The sequence below is a fragment of the Hypomesus nipponensis genome, chromosome 19 (genome assembly GCF_054491055.1).
Source record: "Hypomesus nipponensis isolate SF chromosome 19, ASM5449105v1, whole genome shotgun sequence".
Taxonomy (NCBI): domain Eukaryota; kingdom Metazoa; phylum Chordata; class Actinopteri; order Osmeriformes; family Osmeridae; genus Hypomesus; species Hypomesus nipponensis.
In genome coordinates, this window is record NC_140379.1 from 9,663,875 (window position 1) to 9,688,901 (window position 25,027).

The 25,027-nt window shown below is 48.8% G+C and overlaps 3 protein-coding genes across 3 annotated transcripts; 2 read left to right on the top strand and 1 right to left on the bottom strand.

Annotated features, from left to right (window-relative positions):
• Window positions 1-1,169: 1,169 nt before the first annotated feature.
• strc1 (stereocilin 1) lies at window positions 1,170-12,796 on the top strand (the record flags this gene model as incomplete). Its single annotated transcript, XM_084682825.1, has 31 exons — window positions 1,170-1,225; window positions 1,301-1,845; window positions 1,940-1,964; window positions 2,158-2,647; window positions 2,762-2,934; window positions 3,096-4,296; window positions 4,387-4,635; window positions 5,165-5,230; window positions 5,324-5,434; window positions 5,514-5,668; window positions 5,801-5,987; window positions 6,176-6,291; window positions 6,386-6,515; window positions 6,621-6,803; window positions 7,195-7,230; window positions 7,400-7,570; window positions 7,682-7,822; window positions 8,305-8,366; window positions 8,533-8,668; window positions 8,758-8,846; window positions 9,018-9,153; window positions 9,348-9,544; window positions 9,650-9,740; window positions 10,083-10,263; window positions 10,402-10,577; window positions 10,781-10,936; window positions 11,066-11,208; window positions 11,424-11,572; window positions 11,851-11,948; window positions 12,223-12,373; window positions 12,524-12,796. Coding segments are annotated over 31 exons (5,883 nt in total), but the record flags the coding sequence as incomplete, so codon positions are not given.
• Window positions 12,797-13,159: 363 nt separating this feature from the next.
• On the top strand, window positions 13,160-17,132 carry eif3jb (eukaryotic translation initiation factor 3, subunit Jb). The gene is made up of 8 exons (XM_084682102.1): window positions 13,160-13,351; window positions 13,489-13,577; window positions 14,681-14,732; window positions 14,850-14,941; window positions 15,065-15,164; window positions 15,428-15,595; window positions 15,685-15,758; window positions 15,921-17,132. Exons 1-8 carry the CDS (start codon window positions 13,333-13,335, stop codon window positions 16,053-16,055), a joined length of 729 nt encoding a protein of 242 aa, XP_084538228.1. The 5' UTR covers window positions 13,160-13,332; the 3' UTR covers window positions 16,056-17,132.
• A 96-nt stretch (window positions 17,133-17,228) lies between these two features.
• On the bottom strand, window positions 17,229-24,474 carry cilp (cartilage intermediate layer protein, nucleotide pyrophosphohydrolase). Its single transcript, XM_084682101.1, has 9 exons — window positions 24,334-24,474; window positions 23,112-23,301; window positions 21,919-21,984; window positions 21,542-21,811; window positions 21,188-21,367; window positions 20,652-20,972; window positions 20,449-20,557; window positions 20,214-20,362; window positions 17,229-20,120 (listed from the first exon to the last, which is right to left on the bottom strand). The coding sequence occupies exons 2-9, from the start codon at window positions 23,176-23,178 to the stop codon at window positions 17,746-17,748; spliced, it is 3,537 nt and encodes a 1,178-aa protein (XP_084538227.1). The 5' UTR covers window positions 23,179-23,301; window positions 24,334-24,474; the 3' UTR covers window positions 17,229-17,745.
• Between the last annotated feature and the right edge of the window lie 553 nt (window positions 24,475-25,027).

Genomic DNA, 25,027 nt, shown 5'->3' on the forward strand with positions numbered 1-25,027 from the left:
AATACTTTACATTTTCTTTACATTAAAATCATACAAATGGCTCTGGCTCTTCCAGCTCCTCGGCTCTCAATACCTTGATATGTTTCTCATGCTTTATGTACTGAGGCAAAAAAAGGCTGCAATGTCCCTTCCTCATTTCATGATGACTACTTGAAGAAAAAAAGTTGAAATATATATATATATATATATATATATATATATATATATATATATATATATATATATATATATATATATATATATATATATAAATAATTCAGTCAGCTCAGGGGGGGGGCACAGGGGGTCCAGGGATATTTTACATGGGCACTGGCCCCCGTGTTAAACCGCCACTGACTGTCGGCCCCTCCGGTCATCTTAAAGCAACCTGTCTGGCAGGTGTATGTACTGCTTCCACCACTGTTATATAGAGACATGAGCTCCGGTTACTCACATTGGTCTGAGAGGACCTAATCAACTCGCCATATTAATATTTCAGCACCCAAGACGCCGTGTTTGTTTGCAAATCCGGACGTAGAATTTCACAGCCACCCTTTCGCACCTTTTTGAATCGGTTCTTAATTAGGCTACTTTAGACCGTGGGTAGGGTTGCAACTGGACAGGGGAGAAGAGCTAGAGTCGACACACTGGAAGGATAGTGACTTCGCTGTGGGGCAGTGTATCGTGGTAGTGGAACTTTTCAACTTGACAAAGAGGTCTGAGAATTTTAAGACGAAGAACTAGGCTACCTGAAGGATTCAGAAGAACCGTTTTCATAATTTTCTTTGCAGAATTTCACGAACCAAAATTCAACGATGTCGCTGAATATCGGTTTTGTGGTGGCACAACTAATATGGTTTTGTCATCCAACTGGATAGATGAAAACTGGGTTTGTCTGCTTTCGTGGTACTTTTCCTAAGCATCATAGTGGAATTAACGTAGGCTATAACCTGCTGCTCATGACAATGGGGCGAGTAATAAGCCTACAAACATTTTGCGTATTAAGCATCATTATTGGTAAGTAGGCTATCCCGCTGATCATACTTTAAAGTAGACATCTTGCTGGGTTGATACATTTATCTTCATGCCACATTTCTTTTTTTTCAGGCGTGATGTATTGTGACAACGCCAGACAGGTGCGCTCGCTGCCCCAAACTGTTGCGCGAAATGATCCCGGGGACTCCAGCCAGCTTGATAAGAACATACTTGAACTGATTGAGCGCCTTCATGCGTTATCCGGAAAAAATCTAAACACTGGCCCCAGCGTCCGAAGCGGCATCCCTCCAGAGCCTCAGATATCCGGACAACCGACGAACCGGGCTGATGGTACCACCTTCACAACGTCGGGGGGCATAGACTTTAGTAGCTACTATGGAGTCTTGAGCGGAATATTAGCCGTATACGGGCCGCTACTTAAAGACAGGTTTGTAGAGAACCTTCCAAAAACTATAGTATGTATTTTATCCGGGAGGCAGGACTGTGGATTGGAAGCCGAGCTGACCAGAGCAATATCGCTCGAACTGGGCAAGCCTTTCCTAGAGCACCTGTCATCGCTCACATCTCAGACCTGCCCTAGCGGGAGCGTGGAGCCCCCCAGTTTCCTCAACTCTTATCTTAGAATGGGAGACGCCAACAGTACAATCTCCCTTCAGGAGATGGTCATAACAGCTCTGTCTCAGCTACCACTGTCTGGCAATCTGGTCTCCGCCCTCAGTGGCCTTGTGGACACGACGTTCCCTCCTATTGTCACATATTTGACAGATTTCATGCAAACTTTTATTCAAACTCCCATGGACTATGTCAAACTAGGACTGCAGTTAGGAATCAAGATTCCCTCCATAGACCAAAGTGGGCAGTGCCAGCAAGGTATTACTATTCAGGCCACAACTATCCACTCAATTGATCTAACTGATCACGTGTGTTTAGGATTCTGATTACATGTCTTCCTGTCTCTCCACAGGGGACCTCAAACAGCTCATCATGTGGTAAGCATTGATGTAGCATCTACTGAATGACTTCTGAGTGACGCACACAGCATCACAGCATGCTGTGATGTGACATATTAGAGAATCAATATGAGAACTTGTCAAAAACGGAACGTCATGGTGTGACCTTCCTAACCTGAGGTGAAAGAGACAGGCAGGATGGTTGGCTCTCTAACAGGTGTGTTTTCTCCAGGGGGATGAGCCACAACGTGACCTGGTCGTTTGGTAATGCCATCCTGGACATCTTCCTGGGTCCAGGGCCAGCCCCTTGCTACCCGGCCTCAAACTGTCAGAACCCCACTGTCCCCGTCAGCCGTTCCCTAGACAGCAGCATTGCCTCGGACCCCCTGACTTGTGACCACCACACCCTGGCCCACTTCAATGACACCTCCTGCGTTGACATCATCAAAAAGGGACAGCAGGGCCTTGATCCGGGCTCTACCTCCCTGCTGACGTTCTGCCAGGCTCTGAGCACGCTGAGTAGTGCCCAGCTGGAGCAGGTGTGGAGCACCTCCTGCCAGATGGTTTTGGGTGTGACCATGCCCCTGATGCAGAGAGCCTCCTGTATTTTAGAAGCCCCGCTTACCTCACCACCACCCCTCTCTCCCTCTCGAGTCGCCAGGGCAGCCGTCAACCTCAACTCACTTGCTTGCAACTATGGCAATTGGTCAGGAAGTGGACAGGTGATGATTGTTGATTGGTCAGTGTTTGGTTTGGAAATGATCAGTGTCCTGGAAAAACTCTTTTTAGGTTTCTTTCTCTCTGTCTCTCACTCACTCACTCTCTCCCTCAACCAGGTAGATGCAGGGCTGGTGACCCTTTGCAGTGATAACGATCGTGACGAGTTTGTGAGCCGTGTGTGTCAGAATGCCTCTTTGATGAAGAAGCTTCTGTTAGACCCTCAGAACACTTGGCTGTGGGGCTACTGCTCCAACACCACCCAGAACTATGTGGTGTCGCAGTTCTGCAGGTAACATCACACATCACTAAAACCTTACTGTTGATGCAGTGTGGACACATCTTCTGTCCTCACATAAAAGGTGATTAAGTCTCTCAGTCAGTCCAAGCTGCATGGTCAAAGGGCGAATTAATGAATAAAAAAATCCAAAACATCATCTTCCTCCTCCTCAGGTATGACATGTGGCTGGTGGAGGGTGTGGTAGACACATCCCTGGTGGCGTTCTGCTGGGAGCAGGATCGAGAACGGTTCAAGGCCCTGCTCTGTGACGACTTGAACTTTTTCCTGGTTCTGTACTCCAACCCAGCCAACAACTGGCTGCAACCCAACTGTTCCATGGCACCGCCTCCAGTGGACACCAACACCATGGTGGCCGAAGAGTGTGACTACGCCAGCTGGAAGGACATGAAACAGGTTACCATGAACACAGTGTCCCTGTGCGTTCAGTACGACCCCCAGCGCTTCATCTACGTCGTCTGTAGCAACGCCACCTTCCTGGCTGCGCTGTTGCGTAATCCCGGCATTGACTGGGTGAACGACTACTGTGCTCTCAACGGGAACGCCCCGCAGACAGACCCCCCACCCTTGTTCAACATCCAGGACTGGTGTAACTACCAGTTGTGGGGTGGGCTGATGATCGACTCCTCCCTGGTGGGCTTGTGTTGGCAACATGACCAGCTCAGCTTCTCGAAGAATGTGTGCTGCAACATGCCTCTATTTGAGCAGTTGACTCTTGACCCCCAGAACTCTTGGCTGATGTCAGTATGCTCTGAGCAGGACAACTCACTTCTGATTTCCCAGCTGTGCCACTATGCAGACTGGAACCAGCCCATCATTGTTGACATGACGGACTTGGCGTTCTGCGCCGAGTTCGACCCGCTCAACTTCACTCGTCGGGTCTGCTCCAACAGATCCGTGCTGCAGAACTTGCTAGCCAACCTGGACAACACCTGGCTGCTGCAGCACTGCGCCAACCAGACAGGGGGTGCCGAGGGTGACCTGCTGGGCTTCAGGCCAGCCGTGCAGTGCCAATACAAGAGCTGGTCCATCTCTATACCGGACCAGGCGCTGCTGGCTCTGTGCTGGGACTACGACCAGGGAAACTTTGTCTCGTCAATCTGCCCAGACGCTGGCCTCCTGGCTAAGCTGGTCCGAGAGCCCTCTGCCGTCTGGGTGGGCCAGCTGTGTGCCACTTACACCAACCACATCTCTGTGAACGGTAGTAGCAGCACGGCGGGGGCGGGGGCGGGGGCAGGGGCAGAGGGTGGCCAGGCCTGTCTGGTCAGGGATATTGTGCTGAGGTTCAACTGGACCTGCTCTGCTGACTTGACCCCAGCCTGCAGCCCTGGAGCCAGCCCAACCATGGCCCTGCAGGTCAGAACACAGACCAGAGCTAACCCTAACCCTAAACATCAATGTGTGTCTTATCATCTTGTGTGTGTGTATGTCTGTGTGTGTTATCAGATGCTGCTGAGGTGTGGTGTGGAAGCTTTAAGTCCTCGTCTGCACAACGTGCTGCCTCAGAGTGGAAATTGGCTGGCGGGACAGGCGGCCACTGTCACTGTGGTGATCCTGGTTGCTATGGAGGAGAACCGGATGACGTCACTGCCTGTGACGGAGAACATACGTCTGAGCGTGCTGGAGGATGTGGTCGTCCACATGGAGAGGGAGACCAACTTAGAAAACAAGAGGGTCTTGCTGCAGTGTTTTGGGGTAGGCACGAGGGAGGGAGGGAGGGAGGGAGGGAGGGAGGGAGGGAGGGAGGGAGGGAGGGAGGGAGGGAGGGAGGGAGGGAGGGAGGGAGGGAGGGAGGGAGGGAGGGAGGGAGGGAGGGAGGGAGGGAGGGAGGGAGGGAGGGAGGGAGGGAGGGAGGGAGGGAGGGAGGGAGGGAGGGAGGGAGGGAGGGAGGGAGGGAGGGAGGGAGGGAGGGAGGGAGGGAGGGAGGGAGGGAGGGAGGGAATAAGCCTATCCACAAGTGTGTCGTGTTAGTTCAAGCTCTCCGTGAGCTTGCCGTTTTTTGTGTGGAGGTGATTCAGTCATATCCGTTACACTGCTGCTGTAACCGACCTCCTCACCTTGCCAGCTACAGGTGTTTTCTTACACTCTCCTGTCATGGCTGAAAATCTCTTCCTCTGTGTGTAATCTCCACTGATAAGACATCTGATTTGATAGTACGTATGACAAGCTGACACCAACACTCTATCTTCCTAGTTGTTGATGAGGGTGTGTGTGTCCTCCACAGAAAGTGCTGACCAGTCTGATGCAGACCAGTAGAGATGTGACCAGTGATGGATTCTTTCACATCAAGGTAAGCCATACAACTTAACACTGACAGAAGATTAGGTTGACAGTGTTTTAACCTGGTTCAGTGGTTTACTGTTGTGTGTGTGTGTGTGTCCAGGAATATTTCAATATCCCCCTGGCCAGTCTGACGGAAGTGCTGAGAGCCGTGGACATCAGCACTGTCAGGCAGATCCTCCAGTACTTCAACAGAAACAAAGATGCACTGAAGGTGAAGTAGAACCTGCTTTCACTCTGCTCTTGATGAATTTTATGATGAACATCAAGCTATTTATCCCTCACCTTTCCAGCTCTCAGAGGCCTACGTCTCCACCATGGTGTCGGTCTTGTTCCAGACACAGCTTTCCAAAGATCCCAGTCTGTTCCCAGAGCTGGCTCCTCTCCTGCGCCTGGCCAGTCCAACGGACATCCAGGCCTTCCCCAGACTGCAGAACAACCTCAATGTGTGAGTCAAATCGAGTGCACCCCATATCATCTAAACGTTCAGCTACATACACAACCTCCTGAGGTGCATACATTATTATTTATCTTTTGTGCGCTCCTATCTTTCCTATCTTTTCCTATCTTTCCTTCTCAGGAAGACCATCATCAACGACAACTTGGTTCTCCTCTCTCTGGAGAAGCGCTGGGCGTTTGGCCGCTGGTACAGGCAAGCGTTGGGCCCTGGCAACATCACGGCCGGAGGCCTGACGGTGGTCCGGGATACTGGGAACTTAATCACCTGCTTGCCCTTTGTCCTCTTCCAGCTCCTCTCACCTGCTCAGGTAGCACACACATGTTCTATGTAGCTGGCTGTATGGCTGACAAATGACAGAAGCAGGGTGAAGGGCAGCAGGGCCTAGCCACCTGTTAATGGCTGTACTCCATGTTCAATACGTCACTTCTCTTCTTCTTTTCTCCTCTCCACTCCCCTCCTCTCCACCCTCCCCCTATCCTCCTCTTTGCTCCTCAGATCCTGGACGGTCTGGATGTTCTCCTGAGGAATCCTCTCACTGTCCTACAGCAGCAGTTTGTAGCTCAGAGTGTCTTTGGCACTTTCAGGAATCTGACAGCTATGCAATTCCATAGGTCAGACCCCCCCCCCCTCCCCCACACTCTTTCTGTTTCATTTTAAAATTATGTTAAAGCTTGTTCTCTGTTGTGTGTGTGTGTGTGTGTTCAGGCTGGGGAACCTGTCATGCCTGGCTGAGCCCCAGAACCTGCTGTTGTACCAAGACTCCGAGGCCTTTCCTGGCATCCAAGACAAGATCAGGAGCTGTGCCGTCCACGGTGTCAGCCTACCTAGCAACATGGTACCTGTGGATGGATGCTTTTCTGTCTGTCTTTCTGTTTGTCTCTATATCTGTGCTTGCTTGCCCTTGTGTTTTTGTGTTGAACCCTTCTACGTCCTTCACCAGATCTCCAGTCTGTTCCTGAACACCAGTGATCTGCAATCCCCCGGGTCCCTCTCCTCAGCCCGCCTCGCCCAGCTTGCAGATTTTCTTCCCTGGCTAGGCATTGACTTCTTGCAGAAGCTCAACCAATCACAGCTCAGCCTTTCTCTTCCTGCCTTATCTGCTGTGACCTTCTCTCCCGCAGAGGTACTAAGCCAGCCAATCACGTGCATCTGTTGACATTGTATGTATTGCAATCAACAAATGGTAGTGGATGAGTTACATATCAGCTAATCACATAGGTAACATTAGGTTACAGTATTACGTTAAATGTGTTAGCAGAAAGTGTGTCAGAGAGCTAGGGAACACAGTCTCTTTGGAGCAGCCAGTCCCAGATGGTTCCAGTTGGTTACAAGGTTCAACAGATGACAGACAGCTGGCAGGTTGTCTCAGGTGGCTTGAGACGGGGCTGACCTGCAGTCTGACAGCTGCTCTACTGGCACCCAGACACCATCCGACTCTGGATGAATAGAGCAGCAAGGAGGGGAGAGGAGGAGAGAGTGTTCAGGTAGTGATGGGTTTCTCTTGTTTGTTCTAGGCTGCTGTAATTGTGGACAAGTTGTCCAGCAACACTGTAAGTATTTGAACAAAGGAAAGTGTGTGGTTTATCCTCAACTTCTTTCTGTGTATGTTGTGGCTTCTTTTAGTGATGCTTTCCTACCCTTTCTTAACACATCCTTTTATTGTCTTTACTTCTGTCCTTACCTCTCCCCTGTCGCTTCCCCTCGCCCTCCCCCCTTCAGCTGTCTGCCCCAGGGGGGCTACAGCAGCTGGGCTCCCTGGTGAAAGGGGTGAAGGTGGAAACCCTATGGAGCCTGACCTCCGACACACTGCTATCCTCACTGCCTGCCATGGCCCTGCCCAACCTCACCCTCAGCCCTTCACAGGCCAACGCTGTGGCCAGCAAACTCTGGGTACGACTCTAACCCTAACCCGTCTGCGTAGGAACATATCATGCGCACACACAAACACATCCACTTGTGCGTGTGTGTGTGTCTGAGTGTTGTGATGTTGTGTGGATGCAGGGCTCTGTGAATGTGACAGTCTGGCTGGACCAGGTGGAACCTCTCCTCTCCAGCACCCCTCTACTGAGCCTGCTGCCCCGGGCACGCCCCCTGATGACCAGTACTTCTTCTACAAACACACGCCCCTGGAACACCCAGCAGGTGCACACACACACCCATTCACACACGATATCACTGTGGACAGCAGTCAATATTGAGATATTAGGCATATTATTAACCTAACAAATGTGTTTGGCAGCATGCCAGTGTTTGTGTGTGTGCATGTGTTTGTTTGTTTGTGTGTGTGTGTGCATTTCCGTCAGTGTGATTATGTATTTGTCCAGGCTGCCTGTCATGAGAAGGTGTGTCTGACAGAGTGCTAATGAGCAGCTCATTTATTAACCTCCAGGAGAAGGTGGGGTGGTTGTGTAACCTGGGACTCTGTTAACAAGACGCACTCATCCATCTGACACATTCACAATCAGTCTGTTCTGATGGAAATAGATATCAGTGGGCGGTGTCAAAGTCAATCATAGATGATTAACTCCAGCTACAATCAATCAGAACAACACCAGGCCAATGTGAACAATGATAATTTTCCATCCCATTGATGGCAGCAGTAATGGTTTGTGGTCTCTCTCCAGGCTCAGGCTCTGTTCCAAGAAGTGATGAACATCAAATCCAACCTCTCCCCACAAGCTTTCCTGTAAGTCTCCCCTCTCTTCCTCATGTGAACTGTAACCGTGTGCTCAATTAATTTGAATACACTTTCTATAGAACGCCTGAGGAAGTAAACTGTCTGTCTATGTTGTCTCTGTGTGTGTCTGTGTGTGTCTGTGTGCTTGTGTACGTGTGTGCGTGCGTATGTGCAGCGCCCTAGGTACCATTGGCCCAGGTGCAAGCTGCAAGGTCCTGAAGAAACTCTTCTTCTCTCAACCCTCCTCTTCCTCCCTACGGAGTCTACTGGTCTTCCTCAGAGAGCAGCCTGTCCCTCTACACAGCTCCTTGGTAACACACACACACACACACACTCTCTGCCAGTGGTATGACCATGGGTCCAAGTGTTACTGACCAGATGTGTGTCCACTACCTGACAGACAAAGTGTGTGATAGAGGAACTGTACAAGCTGGACCTGTTCTCTAATCTGCTGGGGGAGCTGGGGGCTCAGATGGCTGTGGCCATGACGTAGGTTTCACAACATCAACATGTCAGAGACATTTGATTAGATATGAGAAAAAGGTATTGACAAAGCCATCGGCAATACAGACTAATCATCATGGCTTCTTCTTCTCCTTTCTCTCTCCAACTCTCACTCTCTCTCTTTCCCTCTTCTCGATCTCCATCCCTCTCTCTCAGGGTGAGCACCATTAAGAAGTTCCCTTCAGACATGATGAACATCCTCAGGAAGATGATCGTCCAGGAGCCGCGCCACTTCCTGTTGCTCCCCAGGACCAAGCAGGAACTGCTGGTGGACAAGATGGTGCAGACCCTGGTCAGACCCCTTGCCTCTATTACTCCCCTTGCTCCCTATCCTCCCTCCTCTCTATCTCTACCCTTTCCTCACTTCTCTCCCTCCCTTCTTCTTTCTGACAGCCGTCATCAGTGTGATGTCTGGGTGCTGAGGTTACCAGGTTACACTGTGTTCAAGTGTCTAAGATGTTGTTACCATGACAATCCTCTCTCCAGGAGATGTACACAGGACAGTACACGCAGGAAGAGTTCCAGTCGCTGGGTGTCATGGCGACCAGCGTGGTTGACGAGATGTTTGTCCAGCTGGATCGCATGTTCCTGATTGACAGCGTGGAGCTGCTAAGAACACTCTGCTACAGTAGCAGCAAGAGAGACCTGATGGCCCTGATCCTGCAGGAACCAGCCATCTTTGGGTAGAGGACACGCACGCACACAGTCCCACACACTCACACAAGCACTCATACACAACACACACATCTCTCCTCAGATGAGTAACATGCGTCTCTCTGCCCCCTCAGACCGGTCCAGAATTGGACCACAGCAGTTCTGAACCAGGTGGATCGCTTCATCTTCTTCCTGCCTCCAGACAAGCTGAAGCTTTTACCCCCGGTACCATCCTCTCCTTCTCTTTGCTTCTTTTCTCCTCTTTTCTCCTGTCTTCTTCTCTTCTATTTTTAGGATGCCCACAGTGTGTTTGATCACGGTATAATGATTGTGTATTGGACCTTATTGTCTAGTGGTGGATAGCGTGTCCTGATTTGTGTGGAGGTGTTGAGCTGGCTACAGGACACCAGGCAGCAGGCCAGGCTGTACCGTGCTCAGCCGGGTCAATGGAAACCTACCTGCTGGTGTCAGGTCTCCTGGAGGTGTCAGGATCTTAGGTGCTGTCCAAGTCAGTCCTGTTCATGTTATGTGTGTGTGTGTGTTTCGGTGTGTGTGTGTGGTCCACAGGCTTTATTGACCCAGGGTCGTATTGAAAGGTTATTCCAGAGCCAGCGGCGGTGGGAGGTGGAGGAGATGGGTGCCTTATGCATGGCGGGGCGGGACCAGGAAGAGAAGATGGCGCTGTTTGGCAGAGAGCAGTTCCTGCTCCAGTATTTCTTGGGTTTCCTCACCGTGGGCCGGCTCACTGGTGAGGAGCAGATTGAGATCAGCTCTGTGTGGCACTTCTCTAGATACCCGACTAACTTGTTATTGAACAAAACATAGTTGGTAAACTGACCCTGCAAATAATCCAATTATGTCTGACTCCTGATGTCTCTGTGTCCAGCCCCCACGCTGGTCCCAAGCTGTGAGAACCTGAAGTCCACTGCCCCCTCGGCCTGGAGCATTGGCAGCCTGACAGACATGTCCAAGGATGCTTTCACCAGCTGCCTGGAACTCATCGGCCAGGACCCCTTCCTCACCCCCTATGACCTCACTGTGCTGTTGAAGAAAACCAAGCAGGTTGGTTTGAGTCGTTTTAATATCCACTGAGCCTAGAGGTCTCAGCATAGGTCCACTGGATCAGTAGATCTCCCTATTTTACAACATTGTCATTAACTTACTCTGCTGAAATCAAGTCAAGGTTGACCTACATTTCCAGATGTCTTTCTGTATTAATTGTATCTTGCTCTCAATCTCTCCCCCCTCCCCCTCCCCTCCCCCAGGTGTATGGTGCTGTGGCGTCCTTCCCCCCCTCTGTGGTGTCTCGCCTGGGCAGGCTGGCCCTCCAGCTCACTGTGGAGGAGCTCAGGACCCTGAGGCTCTCTGAGCTCAGTAGCGTTGCTGCCCTGGGGGCCATCAGCACCTGGTCCACTAGACAGGTCTCACACACACAAATGTGTACACACGCAATTCGTACATACACACACAATATTGTAGACTCTCTTCTACCCATCCATATCCTGATTGTAAATCCTGTGTGTGTGTGTGTGTGTGTCTGTCTGTCTCAGCTGCCAGCGTTGTTCTCCTCACTGCTCAACTCCACCAAGCTCAGTCCCAGCCAGCTGGACTCCAGCACTTTGGTGGCAATTGGGCATATAATCTGTGGGATCAGCTCTATCGAAATGCGCACACTCAATGCGGTCCAGTTTAGGTGACAAAAGAGATTTAGTTTCCTCTCCTCTACCCAATTCTCTTTTTCCCCACCACCTCTCTTTACTTCTTTTTTCCTCTCCTTCATCCTCTTATTTCGTCTCTCTTCCTTTCCACTCCTCTTGTCTCCTCCCCACTACTGCCTCTTTCTCTTCCCTCCTCTCTTGTTTCCCCCCCCCTTCTCCTCTGACCTGTGTCTCCCTCTGGTGGCTGCAGTAAGGCAGTGCTGTGGCTGGGTCATCTGAGGTTGGCCTGTTCTGAGGAGCAGCTGGCGTCCCTGGTGGGTCTGCTGAGCCACGACCAGGCCTTTGGCCTCATCAGCTCCTGGGGGCCCCAGGTCTTCATTGAGATCGGGGTTTTGGCAGGTAGACCTCAGATTCATGGTTCTACATATTTGTATACTGAGATTCACTACTATGTGGCTCACTTAAGATATAAGAACATACAAAAAGTATTTACATATTTGACATCATGCTGCTGGTTACTTCACGTGTAGACTTGTAAAGACATTATCAGGCTGTTGCAGTGGCCCTGTAGAGTTAATGTGATATTCTTCTGAAACAGTATTGAACTATGTACAACTGTAAAACTAAGTGTTGCTGTCAGAGTTGATCTTTCTGGTGTTGTCTCTGCCCTTGTGTAGCTGGCATCCCAGACATGTCCATGTCTGCTCTGGTGAAGGAGCAGATTGAGGGATTCTCTCCTCTGGCTGTCTCCCTCATCCCTCCACAGAAGTTTGCTGTGAGTGTCATGTAGCCATGCTACAATACTGAGAGCAACGGTCCAGCTGGTCTTTATTGTTGATGCTATGTTCATGTGCTCATAGTCATCATGTGTTTCATTGTTGTCTTCACAGCCATGTGCTTGGATTTATGCGTTTATGTATGCGCACATAGGTTCATGTTCACGTTGTGTCATGTTTAATACAGTAATGTAATGTCAGTGCATTAAAATGAATCTGTTTCTATTCCTATGTTCATACTAACGTAATTACATCCTGGTGCCACATCCTCAGGTGGTGTTCAACCAGGCTCAGATCAACATGTTCTCATATGAGCAGGCTATGGCGGTGACCCCAGAGCAGCGAGCCCTTCTGTCGGACGTGCAGCTGACAGCTCTGTCCATGGTGTTAACGCCCTGGGAGAACAGACCTCTGGACTTCAGAGGTAATTATGCAGATGCTGCCTCACAGCTAGAAAAAGGACCTTCACACAACCCCCTTCAAGAAGATCCTCATTCAGTCGTGTCCAACGTGTTTATTAATGTGTGGTCTTGGCCTGCAGTATAACAATGGGGATTGTGTGTGTGCTCCCCAGACAGGTCTTCAGGGCTCACCCTGAGTCCCAGTCCTCTGTGTCACCTGCTTGGACTACTGATGCTACTGCTTTGGTTGGTCTGAACTGGTCTGGTCTAAACTGGCTTGTCCTGGCCTGGTCTGGTCTGGACCACCTGACCTGCTGAATGACTCCCTCAACGATTCCGAAGTTGGAGAATTTAAGATGTAAAGATTGTAAGAGATTAAGTGAGCAAAGACAGTGTAGAGAAGAATAAAACATTTTCTCGTTTCAGGTGTAAAAATCCTATTCACACTCACGCTTTATACAAATATATAAAAAGTTATTTATTGAAATGTTGCATTTTGCTTACTATCAAAGATAGTTTACCCTATTTAAATAGAATACATCATTGCATTTTGTTCTGCGCTAACCTTTGTTGATATTGCTGTGAGTTTTGTATTGTTGTGAAAATAATCGATATTCAAATAAACTAATGGCTTATAACAAATGTTTGCCTCTCTGGACACCTTTGTGCAATTTAACATACAAAAACGGTGTAAACAAGTCAAAAATACTGCTTCTGGCCACATTCAACAAAAAACCTTCAGAGCCGTACTTGAATAGATGTTTTGTAAAGATTTTAGAGGATGGACTGGAGTAAGCAAGATGGCCGCTGAACCACAAAAGGCGTTGATAAGCCCGTTACCGTTACTCTGCGTTCCAATCTAGAAGTCTTACAACGTAGGTGCCAGGAGTTGTTTCTGGACTAGCCCAAAGAGCTCGTGGGTGAATGCCTGGTCGCTCCATCTGCTGACTGCTGTCAAAACCCGCACACACACACAGCAAAGATGGCGGACGCCGACTGGGGTGAGATTCTAAGTTAGAAATGATCACATCATCTAACTAGAAAGCTAGATATAAAGTTAAAACTACTACATATTTATGAGATGGATATTGAAATGAACTTAAGTTAATTTGTAATCGTCTCCGTATATTTCATATAGATAATGACAACTTCGAACATCTTGAACCGATCCCAAAGGCGGTTGTACTGGACAAATGGGAGGGCGAAGACGAAGAGGATGATGTAAAGGTAGGCTAAGCTAAGCTATTTTACTTGCGCACAAGATAGTCCAGCGATGGTTTTAACAGTTGGCCATATCCAAACTCTCAACGTGTAGTCAATTGCTTCATTTTCTTTGATGCAGTGTTTTAACTAGTCAAGCCTATATTTGCGTTCTCTGAACTGTTGTCAGCTAACAGACTCTTTTAACGCGTTGCTCTAGCTAGCTACGTACTGGCAGTAACGTGAAAACCATGCATGGCAGATGCTCATCCAGCTAGCCTAGCCAGTGTTAGTTAGCCTAGCCAAAACTCAAGGCCGCATGTGAAAATGTCAACGTGTGTTGGCTGTTGGATTCTTCATCCAAGTTTCTTCTCCCACTCTAGATACGCTTTTGCTGGTGACACTACATCGCTAGAAAGCTAGCTAGAGCTACGTTGTCACAGTTTGTAAAGGGGGTTAATTGCGTACACATAAGCAGTTATTATTTTCGAGCTAGCTAGGCTAGCTAACGTTTAAATCTGTCAAGAAGATGCGAACATGATAAAGAAGATCGCTATCCGATGACTCAGTTGGGCAACAGTGCTAGAAGCTTCCAACTCTGAAACATACCAGTAGTAATGTGCTTTTTCTAGCACTCCCAGCTAAAGACATTCTCCCTTTATCTTACTCTTCTGAATGTTCAAGAAAATCTGAGAATTGTGTGGAAAGGTTTAGTCAGGCCTGTTGTGTAGCATATGGTGTGAACGGCCAGGACACATAATGCTTTATTCAGGCGCATACTGCAAACCTCATTGTAGTTTGTGCCTGTAGGGAGGCTTACCGTGTATCTGAGCCATATTGTCAACTCTCATATTCTGATTCTAATCTGATTTTGGATGCCAGTGTCATGTGTCAATGTGGTCTGTGTGGTTTGTTCTGTGATGTTGATTCCTTCAACCTGTAGAGCCATACAACTAAAATAATGCTCAAATCTTTAAAGATGCATCTTGAAACCATTCCCCATCTGTGCTAATGAGATGCTGTGTCTCAGTGTCTAACCGATCTTTTGTTCAAACATGATGTGATGGTCTCACCTGCATATATGGGTTCTGGAAATTCATTACATCTCAAGTTTCTGATTCTCTCTTTAGGACAATTGGGATGATGAGGAAGAGGAGAAGAAGGCGGAGGTTAAAAAAGCAGGTGCGGTAATACTCAAAATCAATACTACAGAAGACCGAAGTAGACAGACATACCGGAATGCTGCCTGTTGTCTCTTGTGATGTCACTTTACTCTCATCATGCATCTTTCCGTTTCAGAGACAAAAGTGTCAGAAAAGAAGAAATTAAGTGAAAAAATCAAAGAAAAAGAAAACAGATTAAGGAAAAAACAGGAGGAGAAGCGTTCAATGGTGAGTTTAAGCGCCTGTCTGCTCACGGGTGTTCAACTCTAAATTTACATTTAATTCATTCAGCGGCATTTTTACCACTTTTCTTGAGCTGAGCCTTGAGAGAATTGTAATTGTTGTCACCAGGAAGCAGAGGAGCTGAGTCCTGAGGAGCAGCAAGCGGAGAAGCTGAGGGTGATGCAGCTACAGGAGGCAGCCGATCTGGAGCTCGCTAAGGAGGCTTTCGGTATGCCCTGGATGATCACCTGAAGCCTGTCTCTCTCTCACACTCACTCTCACACACTGTCTCTCAGTCTGTCTCACACTAAAGCTTGTCACACACACTCATGGTCTGGCAGGTGAAAGTGTCTGATGCTAAACCCAACTCAAATCCCTATGCTGGTGATCTTAACCCTCCCGCCTAGAAGCATGTCAAGGTCTATTACACGTCATTCATTTTTCTCTCTCTTCCTTTACTTGATCCCACCATCCCTCTCTCCCCTGCTACAGGTGTTAGCAGTAGTAACAACTTGTCAGGTCTAGATGCTATGTGCCCATCCTCCAAAGACGACTTCACAGAGTTTGAGAAGCTGCTGAAAGAGAAGATCTCTCAGTTTGAGAAGTCGGTTCATTATTCTAATTTCCTGGATTCCTTGTTTCGGGAGCTTTGTATTTCATGTGAGTTTCACCTTTTGACTTTTAAACACATTGGCATTACTTCAATAACATCCATTCCCTAAGTAAATGTTTTATGTATCTATTCACAGTGGAAGTTGAAGACTTGAAGAAGATCAGCGGCTCTCTGACAGCACTACTGAGCGAAAAACAGAAACAAGAAAAAGTGAGTATCTGGCGCTTTTTTGTTTGGGAATTGTAGTTCTTCCTATGACCAGAGGAGGGACAAGTTAACCCAGCTCTGGTCCAGCCAGCAACTCCAAGCATCCTGTGTGTAAAATGGACTTGTCTTATGTTTGGTTGATTCATGCTCTTCTTTTTGTCTTAGCAAAACAAGCAAGGCAAGAAGAAGAAAAAAGGTGTGCTGCCTGCCGGAGGGATGAAGTCCAAGATGAAGGACGACCTTGCAGACTACGGCGACTTTGAAGGCGGCTACACCCAAGACTATGAGGACTTCATGTGACAACGGCCTCCCCACCTCCACCACACCCCCTCCCCCTCCTCCTCCTCCCCCCAGACATGCAGCTGCTCCCCCAACATAGTGCCACTTTGGAACTATGTGTCATTCTTCATTTTGCTTCTACCACCTGAGGGACTACAGGGAGCATCTGGTATCACAACCTCTTATGTTTCACACATAGACATGGACCTGCCTTTTCTTTCCTTCATTCTGCCTCAAAACACAAATCCTCAAGTCACAAAACCTCTCGACCCCATTGTTCACGATCAGTTTATTGACCCAGCTTCAGTCAGAAAATACAATGCCTGCTGTCTGTGTTCTGTGTAGGTATCATTTTTGATTTAGGAAAATGATTGCTCGTCTCAAAATACAGCAGATTACAAAGTATTGCTAATTGCAGCTTCATAGAAACGATTGAGGTTCTATGCAAATTGTATTCAACCAGAATGTCTGTAAATATTAGGTCTCTCACTTTGCCTGTGATTGGGTTCCTTACAGGAAAAGTATATAGTATCTATAAACCTTTTGGTTGCCAAATACAAGAATCAAAGTACATTTCATCTTCAGAATAAATAAAGAAGTTTAATTAGTTTTTGCTTTGGACTGATACTGACACTACAGGTTGAGTTCCAGGGCTTCACTGGAAAAAGGGACAGAGAGAGTAGCAGTGACAACCTCAGACGCTCTCTGGAGACGTCTGGAATATCCTTAAAGAAGTTGAAGCAAAGGAAACTTCCTTTTGTTTTATTTGTGTGTGCATTCAACAATGTAATGAACAGAATTGGTGTAATTACTCCTGATGCAGATAGAGAAGTGATCTGGCGAGTCGTCCTTGGCTTGCAGCACAAAGTCCCCTTATAACTGCTTTTGCAGGCTTGTATCCAATGAAATGTGTAGAAGGTGGCCTGTAGTGTCTGTCCTCAAAGGGGACAGTCTTGAGGGTGGCTCGTTAACCTTCTCCTTATTTGCTAATTATCGACCAGTTCCAACTTGATCAGAAAAGGGGTAGGGTATTAAGACTCCAGCATCTGCTGTGTTTTATATGCATCATAATTTAATAAAATCACTGGTCAGAAATAATTTTTGCTTGTCTTTGCCGTCTTGAACCACAGAAAAAACAAGTCAATGTATTGAGACATTTAAAGGACTCTGGAGTAATCACATGACATATCCATGTTTGTTTCAATTTTTATTGGCGGTTTGACTTTTACATCAATGGTTACAACCTAGTAATAAATATCCCTTTATTTACAATTTCAAGTAGTAAATATTCATCACAGTACAGATGAAGAAAAGGTATAAATATTTACTGTTAAACTCCTGTTAAACCTCCCGACAAATGTTCCCTGGGACAGATACCTGTTGTAGATAATAGTTTTCCAGTTATGAATTTATATTGGTGTTTTTACAAAATGTATAAGTGAGAGTTCTATATCAAAAGCTATATTAAAACAGTACAAACAGTTTGAAAATATAACATAAGAATCAGCAAGCATTATAAAAATTCATCCGCTATACCTGAATGACTTGGGCCTGTTACTACTCAAAAATGCATCCTTTCCCATTCCCAGATCACCACACAGTGAATTACAGTGATTTCTCAGAGGAAGGAAGATTGAGCACAGGGCCCATGTGGTGTATAGTGAGTTGGAGTGTGGAGCTGAACAACTGGCCTTAGGAGAAGTGTGACATTCTAGCCTGAGGTCTGGAGGCGTCTACCAGACATTCTAGAACTCGCTGCTGGGTCCCGGGTACTGCGTCTACGGCTGTTCCGGACCGCATTGGCTCCTCCCCTCTGGCGTCTTCTTTGCCCCTCTCTCACTGCGCTGGTCAGCGATTGGCCAGGGGAGTTCTGCAGGGCCTGGAACACGCTCTGGCGTGTCACCTCTCGGTCTCCACACGTGAAAGTCAGCGCCACACCCTGGTTGCTTTTCATTACGCGGGACGTGCCGTCTGAGGTGCCATCAAAACAGCGCCCCAGGGCGATCTCCTTGGCGGTGCGTGGATCCTGGTCCGTCACTGTGTAGATGCCATAGTTGTGGCCCAGCGGGTCAAGCGGCGCCAGCATGGTGAACTCGTTGGTGTCGTTGTTGACGGCTAGAGGCAGGTGGTTGACCAGGTACTCCTGCAGCATGGAGTTGACGTTGTCCCTCTTGCAGCTCCCCTGAGGGATCACCTTCACCAGGGTGCGGTCCACTCGGTCCTGGTCATACAGCATCCCACTGCACTTGAACTCCAGGCACACGGCCGACACCATGGACTGGTCCATGTCCCGAATGCTGCGTGTGTCCCTGAGGCCGTACAGCTGGCCTACTGTCTTGGGGTGCGTCCCTCCCATGTTGCGTGAGCGTACATTAATCTCATGAGGCGCGTTCATCTTGACCTTGATGTAGCAGGCGCGGTACTCCATGGGCTTGGGCCACCAGCTCAGGTAGTCCTCGGTCCAGCTCATTGGGTCATCCTCATTGAATGGTACAGTGTTATAGTCGTAGCGATCACCTTCCACCCGGGAGAAACGGAAGTGTGCCGCACTGAATGAAGCCTCCTCGCAATCCTTCAGGTTCTCAAAGGAGTAGACGGGTCCGTTGGCCTCCTCTGCCACGTTGGGGCCAGGCTTGGCCACATTGATGCTGAAGGCCGTCTTCTTCACTCTTGGGTCATCGTGGTCCGTCCTTCTGTAATTGAGCTTGCCCAAGTATGGCTGAGGAACGCCCACAGTGTTGGGATTGAGTTTGGGAGACGAGGCGACAGCCTCCAGTTCCTCTCCTCCTAGGTTAGCCATGATGAAGGCGGAGTAGGCATCCGCTTTCTGTTCGTCACAGAAGGCAGGCAGACAGGCGCCATTGGGCCCGGTTACTACACTGTCGAAGCGACCCCAGGCACGTGGGTTGGTGGAGAAGCCAGCTGACGGTTCCATATTGATGAGGGTCATGACCACACCCTCCACCTGCTCGCTGGGCATGAAGCGCTCACTGCGGAAGGATCGAACCTTCACGTAGCACCTGCGGTTCTCCGGGACATCCAGGTTGAACAGACGCCTCTCCCTGATCTCCATGTTCCCGATCAGGAAGGTCCTCTCTTCTCTCTTCCCGCGTTTTTTCTTCTCCATCTTCAGGCTGGCCTCCTCCTCCCAGAGTCCCGTCTCTGGGTTCAAGGACCAGAGCTTCATGGTGCTGAGGTGCTCCTGCATTTTGACCTGCTCTGAGTCCAGGGACACCTTCACCTCGCCAGCGTTCAGTGCTTCTCCGGACTCCTCACCCGTGAAGTCCACAGAGAACATTCCATAGGTCCGCAGGGGCAGTATGTCGCCTTCAGACCCTACAAAGTTGAGGTCACTCTGAGCTGCGGTTGCGGTCGACACGTCCCTGGGATCCAAGAATGTCACAGACGCCTGGACGTTCCCAACAAACACCTCTCCGTTCTGCTTGTAAAAGGAGTTTGGCGGGATCTGGATGGAGGCCATGGGGTCCTGACCTTCCACTTCCCCCAGGTCCAGGGTGTTGGTCTCGATGGAGCTGATGGTGACCGGAGCCTTCTTCCTCAGCAGCCTGATCTCATGGTAAACAGCGCCTCCTCTGGTGTTGAATGGTAGCACCTTGGTGGTGTTGACGAATTTCTGCATGTGGTCCACAAAGGTGACCACCAGCCTCTCTGTCTCCGGCGGGACCTGGATGGAGAAGGTTCCTTTGTAGCCCGTACGGCTCACCCTGACTCCATTCATGTAGATGTGTCCGAACCTCATTGGCTCTCCGGTGTCTGCAGCCACAGCTCGCCCTCGGACGAGGGCTCTGGTCTCCACACACCTCTGGCAGCCACAGGTGGTCACCACCATGATGGGCAGCTTATAGCCCTGGCAGGTCAGCTGACGCTCCTCCATCTTTGACACGCCACAGCAATAGGCTACACTGTCCTTGCACCTGATGCCGTTATCCAGCTGCCCATTGCAGGAGGCTGTGGGGCACTTCCCCACGTCATAGTAGAGAGAGGCGCTGGCATTCTGATAGCAGTCGTGAGGCAGCCGTATCAAGTGGGATTCAGGCAGGGGGTGACATGATGGCTCGTTTTGACCTGAGGGTGACGGGAAATAGTTCATTGGATTAGAACGTGAGAGAAATTCTAAAGTGTTTCATTCAGGTACATTTTGTATTGTCTTGTAAAGACCTAGGATGGTGAGCGTGGCTGCTTTGGACTTGATGGCTCCAGCTGGTCCGCTGGCTCTGCAGTAGTATTGACCAGCCTGTTCCAGACTCAGCTCTCTGAGAACCAGTGTGCTGTCTGTGTTCTTCTCCAGCAGGTTGCCATTGTGGAACCTGGCAATGTAGAGATAAACACACTCCATTGGTTATCAGGGGGATTTTTGAACGAACTCTCCATTCAGTGAGGTGTGTTCTATTACCATTCGTACTGCTCTGGCTCTGGTGAGCCGGCCACCTTGCAGCAGAAGGCAGCAGTCTGACCCACTCTCCTGGACTTGCTCTCCGGGTTGTTCAGCACATGGAGCTTCTCTGAAGGAAGAACACAGCAGTGATTGGAGTTAGTGAGGTTAAGGACCACAGGCCGATAACTCCCCCATCCTTTCCCCCTCCCTCGCCGCAATACCTGCTCTCTGCAGCTGTACGCTGAGCACGGAGGTGTGTTCAGAGCTGAGGGGAACCGTGACCGTGTGGGGGGAGTGGTCCTTCAGCGAAACGGTCAGCGTGGTGTTGCCATCAGGGCAGAGTCCCGGGACTCTGAAGTGTCCGTTGTGGTCCGTAAGGGTGAGGAGTTTGGAGGCATGAGAGAGGGAGGAGAGGAGGACAGCCGCGCTAGGAGCGGGGAGACCGCCTGCGCCGCGGACAGAGCCCAGGACCAGGTGATCCTGACACATGCACGAGTCACACTCTGCATTCACTCTGCCCATTATGCACTGAAGAGAACAGCCTGGAGGAGAGAAGGTGATCAGGAGGTGAATGTAATAAGAATCAAGATAAATAATCCTTGTGATTTCCATGACTCTGATAATGACCAAGATTATATTGATGAGAATGGGGATGAATGTGATGGTGACAATTGTGCACAATGATCATGAGATTATATTTGTATTGATGATGATGATGATGATGATGATGATGATGAAGAATGTGAGCACCATCTACCTGTGCCGGGGCAGTCTGGTCCCTTGCAGGGTCTTCCCTCCACGGTGGGCCCACTGCAGGCCTGATGCTGGGCCTGGCAGATCCTGGACCGGACCTGGACCCCAACCTGGCCACACTGGGCTGGACACACACTCCAACCCGACCAAGGACCCCATACCTCCGGGGCTGACCCACCGCTGCCTGTTGACAAATAATATGAAACACAAGGTACAAATGCAGCACGTCTCACATTATACTGTTTCTAGGAGTATAAAACTATTAACATACATGTTATTCATCATCAACATTTAGTCGAAATGTGGTGGAGGGATGTTCCTGTGTGTGTGTGTCACTGCCTGACTTCCCTTGACTGACCTTTAGGACACAGAAAACGAACGGCGTAGTTGGAGCAGTTTCTGCCGGGCGCCTGCTCTGCGTTGGAGCACCAGAAGCCCAGGGCGGGGTCAGCGTGGACCCGCTCCCCCGTGCTGCGGGCCGGGACCCAGTCTGTGGTGCGGGCCTCCAGGGCCCGCGGGGACACACACACTCGAGCCCGGTAGTAGAACCGAATGGCGTCCAGTTGCTCATAGTCACCACGGCCACCTGGGTGGTCCACGTTGAACCAGGTGGTCCACTCATAATCATCTGGACAGAGACAGGAAGTTAGATTAGGGATTCAGAATTGATGAATGGCGGAAGGAAAGAATGAGGAAAGGTTGTCAGAAAGGGGAACGGGGGGTAGAAGTGTGTACCGTCAGTATGATAGATTTCAGGGTTGTTCTCTGTGGAGACTCTGGAGCTGTCTCTTCTCCAGGTCCCTGTGTAAAACACACAGACACACACACTTCATCAGTCATCTTGATTTATAAATCAATGTACTCATTTCAGAATGATGTAGGGCATGGTGTTTCACATGGCCTTCCTGTCTAGCCCTGCTCTGATCTTTGGAAATGACATCACCCCAAGGGAGGTGCCAGCAGCCTGTTGCTAGTGTTCAGGGGAAATTGTGTGTTTGTGGAAATAACATTTACGAGCCAGCAGTGAAATTAAATGCTGTAAGAAGTCAAACATGTATTTATTAGACCAATTATCTTCCTTCAAAATGTTGTCAGTCAGCTGGAAACGATCAGCAGCTTTGTTCTGTTGTCCATAGAGAGATGTAGTTACACACATTCATTTTTCATTCTAATCATTATTTAAACTGTGTGTGTGTGTGTGTGTGTGTGTGTTTGTGTGTGCCTGCAGCATGTGTGTATGTGTGTTTGTATGTTTCTGTAAGCTAGCAACACTAGAGACTCTGAAAACTGACCTGGTCATCTTCTGCAATAAACAGACATTGGTTTCACTTCACTCTCTACTACTGTGGGATCACACTAGCCCCAGGCATGTCATTGGTTCACCCAGGTCACCAGCACATCCAACAAGCAGGGTTTTAGGCTTGGCCTTATACATGCCTCACGTCGGTGAAGAGGCCAGGGAGTCATGTCACTGCTGTTCACCAATAAGGAGGAAGAAAGAATTGAATTCTTCAATAACTCATTATTGAGTGGAGATAAGGATATTTGTACTAGTGTTTATATAGCGGGTCAATCACAGGATGGAAAGTGGCTATTCTCTGTTCTATTCTCTGGTGGAGCCTCATGACCATGAAGCATCTGGCAGAGTCCACTGAGTTTCTTTCATGGATTCATCACATACAACTCTGTCTCAACTAGTTAATGAAGTTCCCATCCGACAATTGAATTTCCACACACAGACTATAAATCTCTTCTGACAAGTTAAAGAGAACAGACTGAAGTGGTGTTTCCTGAACATCATGAGGGAATCCCAGCAGACCAACCTCTCTCTCTCCCTGTGTGTGTATGCATATGTATGTGTCAGTGTGTGGTGTGTATACACGCAAGCATGTGTGTGTGTTTGAAGCATGGAGCTGCTGCAAACCAACCTTGCCCTGTAGTCGTCTTCATGGTGATTCCCAGGATCAGGAACAGAACCCACGCTGACTGGCCCATTCTGGCTGCCGACCTTTGCTGCCAACCCTTAACCCTTAACCCCTGACCCGTGGTGATGACCCCGACACGCCAAGAGTTCCAAACCTGGTCCCGCTGCAGAACAGCCCTGATGTGGACAGGAACCTGGACACGCACACAGGGTCATTAATCACTCGGCCAGAAGCAGCAGAAACATGGCTTCAGAGTCACCCCAGCTCCGGGTGTTTTCCTCCAGTAAGATGCCGAAGCTTCTCTTTGCTACTCTGCTAGGATAAGCATCAATTGAAACGAAAAGCCATTAAACAGGCTAAACTAACTGGTGTTTTTTGTGTATCCAAATGACGTGACTGGTTCAGTATCTGATCGGTCAGGAAAATCTTTTAATCGTGTTACATGGAGAGGCTAACTTCGGCCCGGAGCAGCTGGGGTTATTCCACAGCATCTTGAAGCCATCAGGGAACTATTACTGTAACTAAGATGCTACACGGGGAACATTAATGGAGGTAGAACACTGGTTCAGACTGTTTGATAGGACAGTAAAATGCAGTTCAAATACACAGATCTGGAATTAAATATAACATTATTTAAACATTTATCTACCAAACGTTTGTCCATTAAAACAGTAGAACTATATGTAACTTCCATCCCCCTCTTTGCCTGACGGAATGCAGAGCGTGAGGAGAGTGGAGAACCAGAAGGAACCAGAGGGAACCATACAGGATGAAAGACCAGAACCATCTCGGGTTTCACATCTGGATTGATCATCAGCTGTGTATGTCATGGGAACACTAAAACCATCCAGCATCCCCTGACCAAACACCGGGCTCACTATCCAAACACACACACATATTCAGACAGATATACAGACTGACACACATGCGCACAAACTTGGCATACTTAAAAGTTAAATCAATATTATACAATTTCATGTGTTTAATGGGTACTTTTCCATAAAATTAATGAATAAATTCTAACATAAATTATTCTGTAAATGTGTTTTTACAGACCATTCTCTGAAAACAGAACATGGTTAGAAAGTATGGATCAAAAGCTTAAAGACGTTTCAAACAAAGATGAACTGTAAGATAGTTATTGATAACTATAAAATAACATTGAAGCATATCACTGTCATGCCTAAAAACGAGTCTGATAAAACAGCAGCAGCAAGCACCTCACCTCAGTGTGAGTAGTGTTGAGTTTCTGCTCTCTGGGAGTGCCTGTGTTGGAGTGTAGAGAGTCTGGAGAGGACCTCTCTATTGCTGTCTTCTACTGCTTAGCTTGCACACCTTCTTCTCTATTTCGCTTTCTCTCTTACTCTGGCTGTTCTCCTTTTCAATCTCTTATACACCCCCAGCACCCAACGCCAACCCTCCGTCTCTCCCTCCCTCCCCCTCTCTCCCCCTCTCCCTCCCCCTCTCTCCCCCTCTCTCCCCCTCTCCCCTTCTCCCTCCCCCCCCCCTCCCCCCTCTCTCCCAGACCTGTGTACCCAGAAGCACAGTGCTGCGTGGGACCGGGGCCCACGTACCCAGTATCCAGACAAACAGTCTACACAGTGTGTGGTGTGGGGGGTGATGTTGCATCTCCATGTCCCCTGTCTCTAGCTGGGGAGTACGTACAGTCACATCAAACACTTCCTCTCTCTACTTCAAGTCCTGGGTCGGTTTCTTAACAACCACAGTTGCCATGTGAGTCTTTGTCTACACAGAGTTACGCAACATCAACACACAGCCTCATCTGTCTGAAGCTGCCTTCATCAACAGTTTAGATTAGAGACCCTGAGTCCAGACGCTAATGAGCATCACCTCAGGAAGATGGTAAACACTCTGACTCACACTCACTGACTAGCACACACACACACACACACAGTGAC

Bases quoted from the DNA above. Each gene is read 5' to 3' on its own strand.
- cilp (XM_084682101.1), bottom strand. From the start codon at position 23,178: ATGGGCCAGTCAGCGTGGGTTCTGTTCCTGATCCTGGGAATCACCATG. The intron at 20,973-21,187 runs GTAGATGGTGCT...TCTCTCCTCCAG, and splicing joins ACCAGACTGCCCCGGCACAG to GCTGTTCTCTTCAGTGCATA. The intron at 20,121-20,213 runs GTCTTTACAAGA...CGTCACCCTCAG, and splicing joins AGCCACGCTCACCATCCTAG to GTCAAAACGAGCCATCATGT.
- eif3jb (XM_084682102.1), top strand. The intron at 15,165-15,427 runs GTATGCCCTGGA...CCCCTGCTACAG, and splicing joins GCTCGCTAAGGAGGCTTTCG to GTGTTAGCAGTAGTAACAAC. The intron at 15,759-15,920 runs GTGAGTATCTGG...TTTTTGTCTTAG, and splicing joins AAAAACAGAAACAAGAAAAA to CAAAACAAGCAAGGCAAGAA.